This window comes from Labrus bergylta, chromosome 21, assembly GCF_963930695.1.
Source record: "Labrus bergylta chromosome 21, fLabBer1.1, whole genome shotgun sequence".
NCBI lineage: Eukaryota > Metazoa > Chordata > Actinopteri > Labriformes > Labridae > Labrus > Labrus bergylta.
Genome location: NC_089215.1, coordinates 4,429,228 through 4,451,087, shown reverse-complemented (window position 1 = coordinate 4,451,087; position 21,860 = coordinate 4,429,228). Strand labels below are relative to the sequence as shown.

The 21,860-nt window shown below is 40.5% G+C and overlaps 2 protein-coding genes across 11 annotated transcripts in view; both read right to left on the bottom strand.

The window, feature by feature from the left end:
• The window catches only part of tanc2b (tetratricopeptide repeat, ankyrin repeat and coiled-coil containing 2b), a 169,125-nt gene extending 158,215 nt beyond the window's left edge, over positions 1–10,910 (bottom strand). For 7 of the 10 annotated variants that reach the window (XM_065949867.1, XM_065949868.1, XM_065949870.1 and 4 more), the window contains exon 1: positions 10,510–10,909. The gene's annotated coding sequence lies outside the window, so the exon portion shown is untranslated. Of the gene's footprint in view, positions 1–10,509 lie in introns of all 10 variants that reach the window. The other 3 variants (XM_065949866.1, XM_020630813.3, XM_065949869.1) reach the window with 1 other exon arrangement.
• A 5,139-nt stretch (positions 10,911–16,049) lies between these two features.
• On the bottom strand, positions 16,050–21,110 carry cntd1 (cyclin N-terminal domain containing 1). The gene is made up of 7 exons (XM_020630803.3): positions 20,942–21,110; positions 18,317–18,392; positions 18,042–18,213; positions 17,788–17,950; positions 17,522–17,666; positions 16,426–16,522; positions 16,050–16,250 (listed from the first exon to the last, which is right to left on the bottom strand). The coding sequence occupies exons 1-7, from the start codon at positions 21,108–21,110 to the stop codon at positions 16,137–16,139; spliced, it is 936 nt and encodes a 311-aa protein (XP_020486459.2). The 3' UTR covers positions 16,050–16,136.
• Between the last annotated feature and the right edge of the window lie 750 nt (positions 21,111–21,860).

Here is a 21,860-nt window from a genome sequence, read left to right as displayed (position 1 = left end):
AAGGCCATTTAAGTTTTCATATCTGGAGGGAATACTGGGAAATCCTTAAAAGGGTTTTAATGCAATTTGAAGACAATCTCAGAAAGAATATTCAGCAATTATACACAAATAGAGGATCTTTCTATTTGTTAGATAAAGTCACTGTACAGTTCTGATTTTTCATTTGCAAAGGACAAACCCATGCAGCTGCAAACATTGTGGTCAGCATTCTGACATTTGGTTGAACTGAGAAAACAGAATACCTCTTTCCCATGTGCGTGCACTTTCCTTTTTGAAATTGTGAAAAAAAAAAGTGTGCGTTGCATGTGTAAAAACCATCTTACAATAGTTTGGCCAAAAGGAGTCTTAAAAATAGCCTGCATGCTGTGCCACGTAGCATTACAGGGCTCCAGAGTGACAGTATGCAGAGCAAGGACCACTTCACTCTGCTTTGATTCATATAATCCAATTTGTTGCTTGTGGGCACAGCATTCAGTTTGTTTGGTAAAGCATATTCAGAGTGTTTTGCTCCTTTGGAAACAAATTCAGGCATTTTGTTGTGCCCCCAAAAAATGTCAAAAGTACACGTCTGGAAAGTGCAATCTTAATATTGTGCACTTGTGGACTTTTTATCTGCAAATATTTAGCGACCTGTTCCATCTTTTTTTTTTAATCTTAGACAGGTTAAATGTTTGAATGCATTCAAATCTTCAAAAAAGAGTCTGACTTCCTGAGTACTTTTTATTCCTAGACGCTTAAATGTTGGGCAACTTAGCAAAATAGAAATTAGAAACTTGAAGGTACTGATTTGACATTATTAGATCTGAGGAGCTATTTCTATCCTGCTTTATTATTTATGATGTACTGTAGATGAGAGACACAACAAATCTGTAACTGAATCTCTGTCTCAAAAAACTCTCAGTACAACAGATAACCTTTGCAAAGGAAAGTGGAACACAGCAAATATCGTTGAAAAATACTGAGTCTTTGGCTTTGACAGAGCTTAATGATGAGATAATGATCTGATATAAAGCTAATGATGGAACCTGAGCACACCCTGCTGACAACTGATGAGAAAAGAAAGTCATCAATCTGCAGAACAGGTGAACAAAACTGTGAAGAATCTAACCATAGGAGTAAACCTGTACAGCTCATCTCTGCCTAGCTGGATTCTCATTGGCTAATAGCTGACTCTGCATACACATTCAAGGTCATATAGAACATTTTGAGATTAAAGCTCAGAAACCGTCTTCTTAATAGGAGGTTATATCATCTGTCATTCATTCCTAATTCATGATTATGGGCTATGTGTTTACTGTAGTTCTTTAATACAAAGGGCATCATTGAAAAGTTCTCTCCCAGACTCCGCACAATGCTACACTTCATGAAATCCTTTTCTCCTTCACTCCTACACTCGTCGTCACACCCTGTTTAGCACACAAAGCCAACGGAGGCAGCTGTGTTATCAACAACGTGTCCACTATGCTCTACAGTCGCAGAAATCTCTGGCTAATTATAATGAAGTTAACCCGTTAATGGGCGCTTCACATCACAGACCGGGGGCCCATCTCCCACCACCGACCGACCGAGCCCCGCACACAAGAGGAACAGTGGCGCTATTTATGTATGACAGAGCACATAGTGTTTCATTGACAACTTGACGCCTGCCCACGGATCGCTTTACAAAGCTTTGGCAGCAGTGGGGGTCAATGTTCAAGCATTCAGTAGGTGACGTGCTGGTAACCCATTTGTCTTGTTTTGAACCTATTATAGCACACGGTAACAATGCACAGCCTTCATGACGGATGGAAAAGTGGCTCTTAATCTGCTAACAGCGACACCAGATGTTGTGGAAGAGAACAACAGGGACAATAGCGAAACTGACCTCACCAGAAAAAAAAAAGGAACACAGTTAAATAGTAAATGGGAATTACAACAGCTGGTTGGCCAGTAGAGCCATAACCACACTGAACCTGGACATGTGTTGACCGTCCCACCCTCACACACACACACACACACACACTTCTGGCATGTGTAATATTTACATTTCAGACTGTAATATTTACATTTCGACCTGTGCAATATCTATTTATACTTATATTTCTGCAATATCTATTTATATTCTGTTATGCTACTACCTGTAAATAACTCCTACCATACATTGCCCATCTTACCTGAATGAGAGTTCCTTTTTTATTTCTTCTAGCTGTGGATGCTTGTTTGTGCGTGCACTTTAAGGGGAAGCCAAATAATTGTGTTGTACAATTGTATAATGACAATAAAGACATTCTATTCTATTCTATATGATGGAAATGTGCAATGCAAAAAGTGCATGTTAGCCATAAGTCACAGTTTCTAAGGTTACCTGCATTTCCCTGTGTCTCTCCTGAATCCAAGTTAAATCAAAAATGCATCTTTTACAACTGAATTGGTGCAAATCAATCAGAGGTTAGCTGAGAGCTAAATTGAGCTTCATCCGACTGCATCATGGTTTGAAAAAATAGCCATTATACCAAGCCCTACATCCAACAGGTAGAATGTGCCAGGTCAAATATTTTAATCAAAGATCTATGGCTATGGTGGTATCGTGAACTGCATCATATGGCAATTGTCTTCAAAATTGTCATCACAGCTTTGCAGCCATATCGATTCTGTAACATCTGCATCGATATTTACATTATATCTCCGTATAAGGAGCACATGATGATACATTGCCATATCCAGCCCTACAGCACATAGCAATTTGCAAGTCTTCATTACTTAAGGAGCTTAAATACCTATTTTAGCCGAAATCAATTTTGTTCTAAACCTTACCAATTAGTCTGATGCTGAAATCTACCCAAACTGCAACCTCTTCAGCACTTGAACCGTGTTTTCAAGGCGTCCTGCACACCTGCTTCTGGTTCTTTCCAACAGTCAGTAGTTGTTTAGGAGAACACTCACATGTACACCAATCAGCCATAATATTATGACCACCTGTGCAATCTAACGCAATCCCAAGTACAAGAGCTGCACCATAAATTCTACTTTTATGACGCGTCTACATTTTCAGTTTTGGTTGCCATGTTCAGAAAGGTCAAAGTTCTCCTTTATGGTCATAAGAGACGTCAGGATGGTGGTGGTTTATCGCAGTGCATTGTGTTTTCCTAGTATTCCTGATACATAATATTTTGCCTCTTCATGTATGTTAAGGGAGTGAGATCACATATTAGGAACAGGTTCCAAGATAGGACACTCCATACTTTTACATAATGCTAATGTGGAGGCTTTATAGAAGTAAGATTTATGCCAGAGCTGCCGTGTTGGATTGAAATGGATTAGACAGGTGTCATAATGTTATGGCTGAACGCTGTATGTTGTGTTGGGAGGCGTTGGAAATAAATGTATTCTGTCATTAAGGGGGATGAGTACAACATTTGGATGATGTCGTCTCTGGTGTGCTCAGGAGGAGACGAAAACCAAAACACTGGTGGGTAAAGAACTGTGCATGTTTACAGAAAGAAATAGGAAGGGTAACTGAGGTCATTGGTTGCTCTCAACAGCGTTGCCAAGTGAAGGTTGTCGGTATCATAGCTGTTGTTCAAGCTACGAGACACAGCTTTCAAGCCTGATGAATACTCTGCCATTTATCTGCTCTCAGCAGCTGGGGCTGGCTCAAGCAGCTGCCTAATAGGCTAACAGGGATCCTCAGTTCCCCGGAGGAAACTTTGAGTGGCAGACTGATTGGATACAGCCGCATAGCCAATCTTTGTTATCCAACAGCCAAGTCATCTTGGCAGATTCAGGTAATGTCATGTAATTTAAGCTGTAGCGCACATAAAAGGATACATGTTACACTTCCTCTCGTCCAGAGAGAAGTGATTAACTTGATTTCATTAAAGCTGCAATGCAGCAATACACTCAAAGACTCCAGTCGCAGCAGTAACTGCCAATATGAAATATATCAGAGCAAACTATGGGGAAATGGGAAGAAATGACTTCCCACACAACCCAGACTCAGCAAGAACAGGCCGCTGCTCTCAGTCCATGACCACACAAATACATCAATATGAGCATGCTGGCGTGTGTCAGCTTCTTTCAGACCTTATTAGCTTTTTAAAGATAATGTTGTACATCCACACCTACATGCCAAAAGAGTGCCATTTTGATGCTTTTTAAAGTCTACTGTAGTGATTATTAGTTGGAGAAGATGCAGTAGAGGTTTGGCACACGGCACAGCAGAGGCTATTTCTGCGTTTGTTCATAATGACTACAGCTGAATGGCTAATCTATAAATAAATCAGAACATTAATTGCAGAATATTTTGAGAATCAATTATTTGATTTGGTGATTTGTCAAGAAAAACATTTCTAGTTTCATCTCATTAAATGTTAGGTTATTATGTAGAAAGTCTTTGATGGGGCTTTCACACTTGCAGAAAGCTCCTGAAAAACTCCTGGTATTTCCAGGAGCAGCTGTATGTGCGAACGCAAACAGCCACATTATTCACTCAGACTTCACCCGGAGGTTCTCTTGCCAGACCACGAGTATTTTTTCCATAGCAAGTCCGAGTGAGCTGACGTGAGAACACCACAGGATATTCTCCGGAGAAGGTCAGGAGAATCTCCGGAGCGGTCCTCCTGAAATTATCTGTGCAAATGGCTTCTGTTAGAACTTTTTGAGGCAAAATAAGCAAAATTGTGACAATGGATTACCATTTGAAAGCCTTATTGAAAATATATAGACTAGGAGTGACGATTGCAGGGTAGCTCCCCATTCGATACAATACCAAACATGGCTCATGATAACGACTTTACTGGATACAGTGATTCTGCGATTATTGATATATTGAAAGACAACCATGTCATCATACATCAACTTTAGCCTGTTCTGCTGTCTTCTTCTACTCTAATCCCACGGTCAACTTCTTCTCCTGCCAATGACGCACCCTTTACGTTACCCTCAGTCATGTTATAAGCGCCACCGCAAGGACTCATGGAGTATGGACACGGGTCAAATTGGCAGGGGAATCTGTTTCGAGCGCCGTATTTTGTAAAACTGAAATATCGATTATTGGATTTCACAAGTCAGGATGGCGACATTCTGCCATATGGATGTTTTGCTCCAGCGCTTATAAAGACTAAAGGTTGGATCGATTCATGGTACAAAAAAAAAATCAGCAGATTAATAGTGAATGACAGTCATTAGTTGAATGAGGCCCCACATAATGAGCCACTGTGAAGGTAAGGATATAGAGGTGAATGACAAAGAGCAAAGAGTAGCAGATGATGGTATAAATAAAAGAATTATATCTCCATCTGCTCTTCTGAGTTTCAACTGAAACTCTTATCACAAACCTTACTGGAGCAATAGCTGCCCCACTCCTTTAATAATCTGTAAGCAGCGACTCGATTGCGACTGAACACATGCTCCTGCCAGAGAGGCAGAATGCGACGATATGAAAAGCAGGCGGACTCCAAACACAAGTTTATAATATATTGATGCACTGCTCTCACTTATTGTTATGAAACTGTAACCAGGCCGACGTGTCATAATAGCCTCCCTTGTACATCGCAGGCAGAAAACACTAAAAACACTTTGATCCACTGGCTGGATTTTGCGTCCAAGCCGCTGGATTCTTCTTTCAAGGTGTATTTTGGTCTCCTTTGACGAGAAGCAGGCAACAACATGTGCACGAATACAAAACAGTCTCACCAGACAGCTTTATTAGAATTCATTTTGGTTTGGACTCTTTTTTTTTTTAAATCATGAAACCTCTCCCATTCAAAAAGCTCAAATATATAAAAAGAAGTACTGCGGCAGAGTCGTCGTGGTTTTTGTTGAAAGTACTCTCCTGCTGTAACAAACCCACTGACAGCTATATGAAGTGGTGTTTGTGAAGAATAATCCCCCAGAACCACCTCTATTGTCTGAGACTCAACGGCAGCCGCGGAGGGCATGTTCCTGACACCGACATCAAAAAAAATCATCTTCTAGTCAAAAGGCAGCGTTGGTACAAGTAGGTGAGAAAACACGGTCAAAATGTTCCCATCACAACTCAATAAATGTCACCGACTTCCAGCGGTAACGCAGACAGAAGGGAAACTAAGCAACAGCTCAACACAGACGAGATGAAACGGCCCAGCTTACTCCCGGGTTCCGCTCGCTAACAAGAAAGAATGAGGCGCGGAGAAGACGCCTTTTCGCATCATTATTACATAATCAAAGGGCCACACAGAAATGAGGGACATGCCTGGGGAGAATCCGTCCCTCATTATAGGAGTTCAGTGCACCGGCGTCTCCTCCAAATGAGGCAATTTCACAGCGTTTTTTACAGACTACCAGGAATACATCTCTATCCACAGATTTCCCAGCATCGTATCCGTCTCTGCTGTTGTCGTCTTTGTCTCTGAAAAAGTAGAATTTCTTTCCCACTAGTACACTGTGTAAAAGTTTATTGCTGTGTTCCCCGTTCTGCCGTTGCATTTCTAATATGACTGCCCTCCCACTCTCGGGGCTTTGAATTGACTTACTGACCAAGGAGGAAATAAATTATGATCAAAATATCCATTTCAGCTCCCTTTGCTCCGTATCATTTTCTGAACGGATGATCACGCTATTTATACCGCAGTACATTCATGTTTTCCAATCATCTCTCCTGGTTTCCATGACTGCTTTTCTCCTGATTAAAACTGAATAAAGAGAACCGTTTCTGTGAATGCTCAGGGAAATGAATCACTACATCCCTGAGGATGACAACTTTATTCACAGCACTGGAACTACGTTTGTCACGAGAGATGCACCGATCCACTTTTTCTCAATTTCCGATTCTGATACATATCTACTGATACCAATTGAACGTCATGTCTTATTGAAAGAGCAAAAAAATGAAAAATTACAAACTAAAAATGCATAAAAAACATTTCAAATGATTCCAAAGAAATGTGTTTGAATGTTGTTCTGGCTTCACATACAAACAGGGAGCAGCAACACCTGTGAGGTTTTCACATTTTCAAAAGTGTCGAAGAAAATCAAAGTGTATAAAGTTTGACGACCTCAACTAAAACAGGGGCCGCTGTGGCTCAGTTGGTAGAGTCATTGTCGCTCAACCGGAAGATCGAGGGTTCGATCCCCAACTGGGTCAACGTGTCCGATGTGTCCTGGGGCAAGATACTTAACCCCAAATTGCTCCCGGTGCTTCGGTGGCGGTGTATGACCAATACCATCAGTGTGTGAATGTGTAGGTGTAAAAGCACTTTGAGAAGTCAGAAGACTAGAAAGTCCATTTACCATTTAACAATCCCACACTGTCAGAGCTGATTCAACATTAAAAGCTGTCTGGTTTAGTCAGAACTACAAAACAAATGAGTGGTTTTTACTAATTTAACAACAGAACTCTTAATATCTAACAAGGCAGTAAAGCTTTCTCTTGTGTGGTTAGAGGTCTCTTAATGAACTCTAACCACTTCAAAGAACACAAAGTGTCGTCTGAGAAATATATTTATAACCCAGAGAAGTTTTATAAAACTGTCTTGAAAGAGCTGCTGGCGACTTTTAAAGTTTTTGTCTCTGCCTGGAGACAAAGCGCAGCGCCCAGAGTGTCTCTGCCTTTTTTGTGCGGCCGCGCCGAGTGACGTCACCTGCGCTCTTTTCAAAATGTGTGATATTCCCTGTAATTTCGCCTAAGGATCGCGTCTTGACTGAGTAAAAAACGTTTTAAAAAAAAAAACGGCCATTGTTAAGACTGTTGTCATAGCGACAGGACGGACTTGCAGCGCTTTTTCTTCTCAGCGCACAAATGCTTCATGCAAACGCTCCCGAGTGCACAGCCAGCGCTTTTCTGCCCGGAAAAAAAACACGGTGGACATTGGGCCGTATGTTCTCACTTCTTTGAACCTGTCTGGTCGATCTCTAATTGTTTAGTAGGTTTCTGACTTCCAATGGGTGACCTCAGCAGTTCGAAGAATAAGCAAAACACTTGAGGATATCAGTAGTGAGCTCAGACGTAAAGAATGATGGCCGTGATATCATCAGAGGTTTTCTGGTCAAAACAAAGAGATTTAAATCTGAGGTTAGAAAGAAGTGGAGCTGAATTACATTACGTCCAACTGACTCATTTTCTGAGGAGAACTGGTAAGTCTTTGTTTGTTATACAGTGGATACCCTCTTACACTAACAAGTCCTCCAAATGAAACACAGTATGTTTCTGTTTATGCCCTCTGCACTCATCCACAGGACCGTATTGTTTGCCCGTGCTCCAGATCACTGCAGAATAATACATCAGGTTCGATGATCTCACAACATCAGCGAGTTGTTTTTTTGGTTTTTTTTATGTTTAGATACAAAAAGGGCTTGGCTAGGCTTAGATTCACCTCATAGTTTGGGTTTAAATGACTGGCTTTTTCAAGGGTTGGGAGACATCCGTTGCCATAGTTACCGCAAATAAAAAAAAAAAACATGTGAGGGAACAAACCTGGTTATGCTAAAAATAAATAAAAAAGATTGAGTGTTGGTTTAGAAGCTGGAAACAAACACCAGACGATGTCACGCTCGTCCATCAGATTGTTCTGGCAATTTAACTTTGATAGTTTTTCTTCTTGGGAGGAGAGTCTCCTCTTTGCTCTCCTCTGACGGTTGGTGTAAATTCTAATTTAAGGTATTTTGAACAATTCAAACAGATACTAATCAACAGTATACTGGCTTCATTCATTCAAGTGATGGATCTCATCGCTGAGACGCAGACTGAGATTTCATGTTTATCTGTAAATCGACTTTTCTGACATTGCTGCGTAATCGTTCATAAAACACAGAAACTGATCTTTGCTCTTAATGATCATCTCATCTGCTCGATTTCAATAATGACATGGTGGATTTAAACTGTCTTCCTTTTGGGGCGTTAGTTTTGATTCAAAGATTTCCGGCATGTTTTATTCATATTGTACATTTATAAAAGACTGCGTCAGCTTCAGCTCCAAAGAAAGCCTTCACCCATTTTCTCCGAGCAGAATCTTTTTAGTTTTTTGACCTCTGGCCTGTCAGTGACAGGAGGCACTGCGTTGGCTTGGACAGTGGAAAAAACAAGGCCATGTCACTGCCTCCCACCCCACCACCCCCCAACCCCCCCCTGAGCAGAGAGCGATAAGCACTGTAAGACAAAAAGTTTAGGGATGGTCGACTGAAAAAGAAAAAAACACCATGATCTCATAATGGAAAACCTCCACACTGTGAACTCACAGATGTGTGTCAGGAGCGGCGGCAGCAGGAGAGAGAAGCAGCAGAAGTAGCGCGTGTCATTGATGTGAGGAGAGAACGCTTTGAGGATGACTGTCTTTTATCTGCGCCGAGCCGAGCTGACAACCAAGAACTTGAATCTTGAATTTAAAAAAAAAAAAAAAAAAAGTACTGCGAGACAGCAATCATCTCCAGCCTCATACAAAAACCATGAGTGCTGGAACCCAAATCCTACCAGTCTGCAGACCCTATTCTTCTGATAAATGCTTTATCACAGCCGCTGTGAAAGCACAACTCTCGGTTGTACGGGTGTTTGCATGCTATGCCCCCTAAAAATCACATGACAGGTTTACCAAATTTACAAATCTGCACCTTGTCTGATCCAAACCACACGACTGAAATACAAAACATCTACAACAACTGCCAGGATCTCACAACACCCCCCATCCAAAGTAGACTCCACCATATACAGTATAACGGGCTGATTGTGATCATAGGGAAATAAGCGTTTTCCCCTTCCAAACAACAGGCATTACAGAGATTAACAGCCTTTGTTGAAACATACTATTACCACATAAGTCGCTGTCGAGAAGGACCAGATGTCAGATAATAGGCTATGCGGAGTGAGGTAGGCTCTGGCCTGAAGCCATGGAACAAGTAAGAACAGCTTCTTCCATATAAACCTCTTTTCTGTATGGATAGCTTGTTGTCTAGGTGTGCCCCCCCCCCCCATACATTCAAACTGTGTGTGTTGAATATAGGTTGCATGCAAAACATAATGTAAAGGCTCATTATCCATTTGGAACAAGCAGTTTACTGACCTTTTGATTCGAGAACAAACAGATGCATTATTACCTTTAAATCCAATCAACATGTTAAGATACAACACATTTGTGGTCTTCCAATCAAAATGTACGAACACAACCAACAATCAGTGTAATGTTCAAGACTCTGTCCTATAGAATAGTTACATTGAAGTAAAATACATTAGACATGTTGCAGTCTGCAGACACAAAAAGCGTGTTATTGTGTATGAAAGAGCAGCTAAGTCAATCTCATTAAACACTGCTGGGGGTGTTTATAGGCTTAGCAAGCTGGCTGGGTTTAGACTATCAGCAGCCAACCAGGATATAAGCAGTATAGGTTATATTAGCTGCTGCTGCTGCTGCTGCAAGATGACAGCTCTAACATGTAACATTTTATTATGGCTACTGAATCATTAACTTAAGTTTAAAATGTTAAAATGAGCAGGTGAGAAAAGGTTAAAAAAAAAGTGCTAAAAAAAAAAAAAAAAAGAAGAAGAAGAAGTAGACATGTTACCTTTCCTAGACTTGCACCTTTATTTATTTTTCTCAATTGCATCCGTGCCTCCCCTTGCTCTGCTCCGGGTCCGTGACTGCTGCAGCGCTCCGTGCGGCTCCTCGATCCTGACTGCCCGAGCTGCAGGCTGCACGTCCAAAAACGCTTTACGGAGGAGACTCTGAAAATAGCTGCACGGATCAAAGCGGCAACGTTCAGCAGGCAAGACGGTCACAGTAGCGACACCCATGGGTGTACGCAGCGCAACCTCGGTCTGCAGCAGCAGCAGCAGCAGCAGGCAGCAGGTAGCAGTAGATCCGGACTGACGGTGACTTCCCGCACGCCAAGTGTGCCGAGTGTCGCGGGGCCATTCACAACTAGAGTCATGTGTGTGTGTGTGTGTGTGTGTGTGCTGCAGTCAGAGCCAGTCAGTGCCCAGTGCCACGCAGCGCCGCAACATGGAGCGCTGACCTGCCAATCACATGGGCAAGTTCGCGAAAACCATCAAATATGATACTTCCGCTGGATCCTTTCAAAATAAAAACACACGAAAAGGCTGCAACGTACGCGGGACGTGGTGCAAAACGACCCAACCTAAAATATATATTTATTCTGAACTATTTTTGTGAACATATTTCCAGTAAGGCTGTTAACATTTTCTATATGGCATGTTTTAAATTAGCCAGCTGAAGTTTCTCAAATCATTATGGCGTCTCATAAAGAAGGAAGGATTACGTTTATGTCTCATAGCCTACAAGCAGAGGGTAGACTAGAGGGGGTGACACTGTCTTTCTTGCAGAAATAGCCTACATAAGCAATATTTTAATTCCAAAGTGTTGCAATTTTTATTTTATTTTTTTGCAATTTAGACTGCAGCCTACTGAAATGTTGCTCGCAAATTTTTGGTAATTAAAACAAGAAAACTAACCATAGACTGAAGCGTAATTATTAAGGAAATAACCCAATACTGGGTGCCTTTGACTTCTATTTTTTGTTGCAGTGGTATCAATATCCGGTATTAATGGGTTTTCTTTGACCAGCTTGACACAGCTGAGATCCCAGGCGACTTAAGGAGCAGAGGAGCAAAGGATATGGGGGGGGGGGGAAGGCGGGCTTGATGAATTATTTATGATGGAAGAAGGCACTAATACCTAAATCATTCATAATTATGCAAGAAAAACAAGGTCGATGCCAATCAAACTTCAATTCCTCTCCCCTGCAGATCATGGCATTTGACTCTTGGAATGATAGATGGACAAAAAAAAAGGGGTGGACAGTGTTGGACATTATCCTGACCTCTTCCATAATCAGTCAATAAAATGACAGGCCGATCAGCCAGAATTACAATCAGGGACGACTGTATCGGGGGAAATTAACTTCAGACAGTGCTCGATTGTGGCATGCACGCTAAATGGCTCTCAGCTGACCAGAGGCATTACAAGAATTTATCATAATTTAACTGTACTTTCTTTTGAAAGGTTCATTTAAAGGAAAAAAACACTCAAGAACAATTATACTGATTCAATTTGTGGTTAAAAGGACTGTTAGTCATCTTTTAAATGCCATTTTTTATTTACCCCCACACGAGTGCTGATTCAACTGATTATTAAGTTAATTATAATGTGCTTATCTGGCATTAGCTCTAATCTACTTAGAGTCTTATCATGATTAATTCCCAACCACTTTTGTGACATAACTTTGTCGATGCAACCGTTCATTGCCGTTGATTGGGTCACTTTATTCAGCCTTTTTGGGTAAGTCTAGGGACACTTCTTCTTCAGATGGCATGTTTGATTTGTAGACGTTTTTCTTATCAAAAAAACTACTTTAAATTATTTTTGAGCCTACATTTTCCGGGACTGTTTTCCTCCAGTATGTCTGCACGGAGCTATCAAGAGAAATCTGCTAAAACTTTTATTCCCCTGTCAAATCAACAACTCCCTTTCTCCTTGTATGGCTTGATTTTATACAAAGCAATATGTAATATCTTCAGTGCGTATCATTTCTCTGAGGTGAAGCTTTCACATACCCTACTGTATGTTCAGCAGTTTGTTAGAGAGAATGTAATCCTTCGCTTCCACGGTTAACATTTGCCAAGATTAAGACAACATCATACAACTCAGCTTGAGAGTGATGTAACTAAATATATCGTGCAGTTGGCAGACACACTGTAATAAACCCACCAGAGGACATAGTTGTAATTTAAAAAGGTTTCCCTCTCTGCAAATGGTAATGAGAAATACCTGAGGGAGGCCCTGGAAACTGGTTTGTGGTGCAGAGTTCCTGTCAGTGTGAGTGTGATGGACGAGGCGGTGGTCACACCGAGGCGAGCAAGTCGAGCCCCTCCAACCTCTTGAAAAACCTGCATGCTTCAAACTGGCATTGGATTGAATCCCACCAGAGCTTCCTCCGTCTCCCCTTGTTCTTTTTTCCCCCTGTGTGAAAATAAAGAATGAACAAACAGTAAAAGGTGAGTGTGCCGCTCGATGTGCCTCAGACAAGACAGCGAGAGGAGGTGAGATTAATGCAGCCTAACAGAAGATTGTGAGGAGATCAGCAGAGATGTGGGGGAGCCAGAGAAGTCAAAGAGCGACTCGATGAATCCCGGCCCCTGGATCTTGTGCTAATCTATAGGGGCTCAACCTTTAGTGGCACAGCCTCATGTGGGATGGCAGTCAGTGTCTTTGAAACCACTCTCACATGTAAGGCCAGACTGTGAGATTACAGAGAGGTTGACGTCATCAGTCGAAATTTGTCTTTTTTTTCTTCTTGTGATTGGAAATGATATCAACCACACTATCGATGTTTCAAACTCCAGGCAGTTGTTGACATGAATCATTTTCTATATTCTGCTATTCTACAATTTTACTCCAAAACTTTGAAGAGAGAAATGATGCTAATGTCACTGGTTCTTTGGTTGCTTTGCATATTCAGATAATTAATGCAAAGTGTGTTATTATTGATTAAGATTAAACCACTGAGCCTTGGTCTTTAGTGTATAAATCCATCAAAAAAGCTCCACCTTTATGATTCATTTATGTAAACATTTTACTCACCAAGAGCCATTCTTGTACAATAAGTAGCTACTGTTACTTAAGGGTTTTTTAAAGTACATTTTTATACTAATTTCCTTAATTTTGAGGCAGTAACTTTATTTTTAACACGGTATTTTTTTCATTATCATAGCTTAATGAGCGTCCACTCGGTCTCTTTGAACACATGGTAGCAACCCTAAGCATAAGAAAAGTAGCTGTGGGAGAGGTTGATTTATTTCACGATACAGATAGATATATCGACGCCCAGCCACCGCCATCGGACTGTGTCATCCCCACGACCACCGCCGTCCTCGAATCGCCACGGGTGTGGACAACAGGAAGTCAAGGAATATAAATGAGAAATCCTGCCTGCATATTATCCCGTATGCTCTTCTGTAAAGCGTCTCGAGATAACACTTTGTTATACAAATACTGATTGATTGATACGTAGAGAAGAAGAACATGCGTACTTAAGATGTAAAAAGAAAACCATAAAGAAGCAGAGAAGCCACATAAAATAAAAAAGGTATCAATTAAAACATTGGAATTTGTATTTTAGCAGAAAAACAAAAAAAAAAAATCTACACAAATCAATAGTGAACTTGCTTTTTTTTTTACATCTAAATCTGCAGTTTTACTGTTTTGTCTCGATGTTCAGTTTGATGTTTTTTTGATGGGGTTAAAAAAAACCAGGCGTTGTTTCCTCACACAACAGCTTGTGGATAACAGCGTGTCTGAGGTTGTAACATTACCCTCGCTGCTTGTGGCTACAAAGTGTAGCAGCAGCCTACAAACAAAACACCTGACGGGGGATCGGGTGTTACACCTTGCTGCAGTCTTGGTTTTTCCCAGGATTATTTCACACCTGTTTGTATCCGAGTATAAACATGTACTTCTACACTACACCATACCTACCTGCCATCTGTTATGTTGTATTTATGTCCTAAACACTATAAGGTTCTTTGTGTTTGAGCATTTTATCTCAAATGTAGTGGGGGGCAGGGTGTTGGAAATCTCAGTAGGGGGTTGAATATGTCGAGGTTGAATGAAAACAACATGATTTGGATCGTGATGTACCGACAGTTGCAGAATTGTTTGACGGAAAACATTTATCCAGCGGTCCCGTCTCATGGTCTGTCTTTAATCAGAGCTCTGTGAAAAGAGAGAGCGGATACATAGATATGAAAGAAGAGATTCTTTGCATGCAGACTTTCTCAACACTATTACAGTCAAAAGTCAGCTGCAGAAAAATCCCCAAGCAAAGGAAATAATTTGCAGCACATTTCATATAGAATTGGAAATTCCACCAGTTGTAGAACCCACTGTGTATTACTGCAGTTCGGAAAAGCCAACTCTCCTTTTTTAAAGCTTTCCAAGACCCTCCAAAACCTCTCTGCCTGCCCCCTGCAGTCGTCCCCCTGCAGCTCTGAGAAATGTGCTTCATTGGAGCCAGAGAGCCGTGGAATAAAGGCTCAGTGTCCTGCCTTCAAAACTCTCTCCAGTGCAACCCAGAGCATAACTCCAGATTCAGCAGTGACTTCAAAAGATTCCCCACAGAGGGAAGCCTCCCCTGGCATCCAGATGTACGATTTCTAGGATTTGCACGGCAGGCTGAAGCGGGATGCTACGGGCCAGTTTTCCCACCACCTGGTGTGTTTAGAAAAAATATATATTTCTTTGCTTCTGTGTGATTTCACAACCTTTTCTGTAACTTTATACCTGCTCTATGTTTTTTTTTTCTTTTAGACTGCAGCTTTTTTTTTTTTGCATCTCCTTACCCAAGGCAAGAAAGCACACCCTGCAAAGTATCCCAAGAAGCTCAGGTCAGAGCATGTGAGAGTATTAGATGGATCCACCCATAGGGGAGCAAGCACACAAACACACAAAGCCAAGACATCCTGAGGAGCGAGAACAAGATGAGACACCTTTTCAAGAAAACAAACATTGTGAGGATCATAAGACTCTGCGCCTACTGTAGAGGCTCAGGACAACTTCCTGAGAGGCATCGCCTCTGTCTAACATCTTTCCACATTCTAAACACTGTCCAGTGATTCTGAACAGGAAGAGGAAGATGATGAGTCATCAGCCTCCAGGCAGGATACACACTCACTAAGTGACTTGATCGCTTTATCAAGGACGTTTCCTTCGTCAAGCTCGGCCTCTGCAAACCTCTCACGTAACGCTTCTAGCCTTCAGTCTTTCAGTTGGCAAAATAAGTGATTCAATTTCAGGTGAAGCATCTGTTTGTACTGATAGATACAGTCTCACTTCTCTCTTTGAGGAGGAAAAATGCATCCTCGTGGAATCAACAGAGGCTTTGCAGCTTGCAGCTTGCACACACCACAATCCCCCCCGAGCTTCAGAGAAAAGAGAGGGAGGACGGTACGGCATAAAGCATGGAAAACAAGTGCCTCTGTCGAGCAAGGACATCTGAATGTAGATGATTCAATGAACTTGAAAAGCCAGGTCACAATCGAAAAAACACGTTGCTTGTTTTAATCTAACCTTACTTAACCTGTCAAATTATTCAAAGTTACATTTCTGCACCAACTTTACAACTACAACATTACATTGACAATAAACAGTGGGATAATAATGCAGCACGAGGCGATGTCAAGTAAATGTTACAGGACAACTGGCTCCTACAATGTGCATCAGTGTCACCCCCGCAAAATCTCTGATGCTCTTTGGGGAGATTCCTGTGATGTTACTCAGTTCCTTCACCACCTGTAATGAATTAAAGAAAGATTAGATCACCAAAACGTTTGTGTAGAAGGTATTAGTGACAGGTTGACATCACACTTATATTGGATGTGGATGTACTTTAATATGGCTGCATATTGTCTGAAATGTTGACAATGAATGTTATCGTTGATGGAGGTTTAGGAAGGAAGTGTTTCACCTGTTCGTATTTCCTGACGTAGAGGATGAATGTCGCCACGGCGATGACACTGCCACCAAGAAGCATGTAGTCTTCAATCACTGTCACAAACTTCTCTCTGTTTAACAAGGGTTCATCAGGTGATGAAGCAGACGTAGTAAATATTTCAATAGACGTGGTGTAATGCAAGAAACCTCTTCTAAGCTCCACAGAGATTTATTCTTTTATTCTTATTCTTTTTCAAATTTTTCAAACCTGACTTCACCAGGACTTTTTCCTGCCAGCTCCCTAGTAAAAGTTCTGTGCAAAGTCGAGGTAAGATGATGTGTGAAGGAGGTAAAAGTCAGGAAAATCTCCTGACGCAGCACTCAATAAAGCAGCTTCATACTCTCCAGTGTGTTATTTTCCACAAAAAAGGCAAAAAATACAGTCAGTATAGTGTTGGATTCTGCTTCGCCTCCCATCTTGAATATCTTGTAAACATTACAACCGCAACATCCTTTTTAAGCCAACATGTCCTTCCTCTTGTGACCCCTCTCACCCTCCTGACGGGTAAAGGTAAACTTCATGCTGCGAGGGATATGTGTCAATAACAACTTCATGGGCAGGGCTGTCAAGTCATTTTCAAGAAATGTTCAGCGCAGGAAATGGGAGGAACCCAGGTGAGCCCTCGTTTCAGGAGTGGTTCACAGAGCTGGCTAAGGTGGCATCATATGAACGAATCTCTTAATAATCTTAAGGACAGGACTGAGAAATATGAGGCAGAGTGGGGGGATTACTTGAAATACTTTGGATCTGTGGGTAGAACCTGATGTAAAACATAATGACTGAGTTTGTTGGCAAATTGGAATAATTCACGGTGCTAACACGAGAGTAGATACTGGACTTGAGAACAAACCACATGAATGTAAATAGACAACTGGTTGCCATATTTAAGTTATTGCTGTGTAGCTAGCTCTTATGGATATTTACTGCAGGAAAGGCAAACCATGAGAAACATGAAGAACCCACAAAAACATGGACCCAGCTGCTTACAGTCTACTCAGTTTAGCTTAGTTTTGAACTATGACCACCTGTTTCAAAAAAAATGGAAATTGTGACTTTGATAGAAACATACCTGTGTTCTGTGGTCGGGCTCTCCCACTGAACCGTAGTCCCTAACAAGGACTCATAAATGGCAGTCCTCTGTAGGCTGACAAACTGGAGAACATGGTGGCACAGGGGATACAGGCGATCCACAGGGGTAGACGACTCATTGTGTCCTATAGAGGTTTCATCAACACTTAAAAGTCTGCACAGCTTGAAAAAACTTTTGCCTTTATGTTAGCCACATTTTTTTGTCCCATCCTTTGACTCTAAAATGTGTTTTTTTTGAGTCCTTACCAAGCACTTCCAGAAGGATCTCCACGTATGTCAGTGGGTTAGGGGCATTAAGTCTGAATTCAAGCCCTTTCAAAACCATTAGCTCTGAATCCAGGACTGCCTTCTTAGAAACACTGAGGCCGACTGAATGCAGAAAACGTACAGCAGCGCTGGTGTCGATCATCTGCAAAAATGTTTGACAAATGACTGGCATTTATTTTTTTTTACTACAGGGGTACAGAAAGGTATCAGGTGAGAGCTTTTGCAGAGCGTACATGACTGTGCAAAGACATTTTGCTCGCTAGTTGCACACAGGAGAAGATGATGAGAGGGAATTTCTCCTTGAGCTTGTCAAACACAGCAGCCTCATAACTTCTTGGTGGATCTGCAGCTGCACCTTGAGGTGTGGGTGTGGTGAACAAATCTGTCAGGCGCTTAACCATGAACCTGGGAAGGGGGAAGGGGGAAGGTGGGGGGGGGGATTATTCACAGGTAAATCAATATTATACAGGGTGTAGCAGAGGAAGGCTAACGTGCATCTCCTTCTTACCTTTGAAGCAGCTCGACGGCATGGTATCCAGCCAGAGGATCAAGTCTCATGTCTTTAGTTATCAGGAAGACGTGTTCTAAGAAAATACAGACATCGAAGAAGAGAACCAAACACAAAAATATAAACTGTTTATATATATTTCAAAGTGGAAGCGTGAGCGCTGCATACCTAGACAGAGTTGACAGAGATTGAAAACATACTTGAACAGGAAGCAATTCAAAGGCATTATCGTGCATGCATTAGGGGGGAGGGGGGGTAAAACATATTCTGATATGATGTTTTTATGTTAAATGTTTAATGCAATATGAGCCATTAGTCTCCAGCTACTATTAGATTGTTGCCGTCATCTTTTAGGCCCTCATCTTGATTCTAGTTTATGTAAAATTTGGTTGAGGTTGTTAATATTTGTTGTAGTTTTTTTCATCATTGATCGCCGTACAAATCATCCCACGGAAAAGATAATGACATAAAATTACACATAAGACCAGCAAAGGCAGGAAAACAACATTTCTGAAGTCAAAGAAAGCCACACTATTCATTCATTTTCTGATTCCCTTCCTCTAATTTTGCAGAAAATATCAGATCACAGCCGTGCAAACACTGAATTACAACCGTGATGACTTCTCAACACCACCCATTATCAAATGTTGTTTTATCTTTACTCGACAATTTGTTCCTCTGACCAGTCAGTTTGAAAGAAATTAAGGTATTTCTTGCCTATATGATGATGTTTGCAGGTCACTTTGTTGAGCCAGCAGCTCCCACACTGGCAGACAAGAGTTAAAGAAACAAATGGGACGCCGACGTGCACAGAAAAAGACCTTTCCCTGTGAATTTATGTTGTTTTAACGCTGTTTTGTAAACTACAAGGCAACATATGGACGTTCATCTGAAGTTATTAACACTGCTTTCCTGTTACTCCTCCTGACAGCTGTGAGACACTCCCTCCAGTCGTTTGGCCTCAGTAATAACAAGGCTCACACATCCAGGTGTAAGAGAGACATCAGCGTGATGACAGGGTACGGTTCAGTGAGGCTTAGTGGATCATTCAGATATAATCCTGTGCAGTTCAGCCAGTCCCAACTGAGTGTACAATTATTAAAACTAGTGCAAACTGTGATAACACAAAAATATCCTCCAATCATTATCTAGAACAGGTTTCCCATTCGGGGTTCACGGGGCTGATCCCAGCTGTCATTGGAGCGATGACGGGGAAATCAATCATTCACAGGGCTGACATACAGAGACAGACAACCAGCCACACTCACATTCACACCAGAGTACTTAGAGAGAACCCACGCATGCACAGAACACGCAAACTCCACACAAAGATCCTGTACGATGGGGATTTGAACCAGGAACCTCCTTGCTGCGCCACCGTGCAACCTACACAAACACTTTCTTACGGTGGCTGGGAAGCGCAAAGCAAACTCACAAAGTGTTAAACACTTTTACAAAATGTGAGACAAATTCACATTTTGAAAAACATTTTTACAAAATACAGCACATTCTGCTCCTGTTATTTCCATTTCCATCTATATTAAAAAGGAAATACTCTTCAGAAAAGGTAAAGGGGTAATGATGGATTTGAAGTGTCTAAAAATGTAAATTCTGGTTGGCGTTTATTGTTTTGGATTTTGAAAATTTCAAAAAAATAAGAGAATCGAAAAAGACCAAATACTTTAGTTTTCTGTTGTATCTTTCATCACTACACTGATTTACACAAGTCTTTTTTTAACTTTTTTTTACAAAAACAAAATTACAAAACCAAAAACACTTACCAGATGTGAAGAAGATGTGAAACACTTTTACAATCGCTGAGACAAATTTACAAAAGGCAGAACACTTAAACCAGTCCCCCAAACAAATTTACAAACGACAGAATCTTTTACGAAAAGGGAACGAACCGCTACAAAACAAAACAAACAAAATGACCCCTCACTCCGGGTCACCTCCGACATTTGGTACATTCCCATTTTGTCAAGATTCTGTCGTTTGTAAATTTGTTTTATAAGATGTAAGTGTGGTTTTTTTTCTTGTTATAAATTTTTTGGTTTTGTAATTTTGTTTTAAGGTTTTTCAAAATGTAAATTTTGTCTCACATTTGTAATTTTGCTTTGCACTTCCCGGCCACCGTACTTTCTATCAAAAATGTGTTTTAAATTCATACAATGGTTTAAACGTCTGTAGAAATTAAATAATTGTTTAGATAGTAGGCTACAACTGTAAATTAATTAATATGGGGGAACAAGCCTTTTGCAATATGCATATCTAATCATCACAGCTGCATAGGCTACTAATCATCACAGCTGTGTGCTTACCCGTATGTTGTATGAAAACATGTAGCTGTTGCACGATTATATAAAGGCTTTCTTGGCAGATATAAATAGAAATATGTGGAAAAAAGTGCATTGTTTTATCGCATAACGGATATAAACGTTTTAAAAGCCAGTTTAAATTCTGAGGTTTTGGCAATTTCGCGATTAAAAACGGTCAAAACGTTGAAATTAAAATTAAAAACGTTAAATTTCAACGACGTCAGAAAGCAATTAGTGACGTCATTTCATGAAAAATATTAAAACGTTTGCTGACAATTAATACAATTAAAATAAATAAATCGCTCACCCATTAGTTTCTTCTCCTTGAAAGTTCCGCTACATGTTTCTAAACTTTTAATGTTGTCTTTGTTTATTTTGTTTAGATTAATTAGAAAATCACTGAGTAGTTCAGAAGAAGCTTCTCCAAACTTGGAACTTATTTTGTCTCTTGGTGAAGACAAGAATCTCTTTGCCATTTATGCTAACTTCTTTAACTGACAAAATAAATATTAATGTTTCACGCACAAACTACGGAATATAAAATTATTCAGTGGTTTGACACTTTTGTTAAGAATAATATTTGAAGCCAACGCCGTTTCTGTTTGTTAATTATTTCCACCGGAAGATGGAGCTATAGATCCACGGGTTCAACCGGTTTCATCCCAGGACACAAATCAATTATCTTTAAATCTTCTTCTTCTTCTTTCCGGCAGGCTGTACGCTACAATGTATAGAAGCCCATTTCCGCCAGTTAAAAAAATAAAAATGAAAATACTAAAGTAATAATAATAATGAGATATAAAGTCGAAATTATGAGATAAAAAGTTGAAATTGTGAGACTTTATTATTTTCATTTTTATTTATTTTTTACTGGCGGAAATGGGCTTCCATAACAAGGCGTTATTTTTTTCTTTAAAAAAAAAAATTGTGGTCAATAAAAATGCACAAACTGTAAGGCAAACATTCATAATAATAAAATAATATTTATTTTTAATATATTCATAAATTAATATTTTCAGTGTTATGCATTCACTAAGCCTTTCCCAAACTTAAGACTGCCGCGGCCCGCTTTGAAATACAAAATGACTCCGGGGCCCATTTATAAAAACAAAAATTATGACTACAGCTATAACTTTCAGTTAGGGTAAATTATTGGACATTACAACATGACATTATGACAAGATAGACACAAAAGTTTACTAAACGATATGTCCATGAATAGCCAT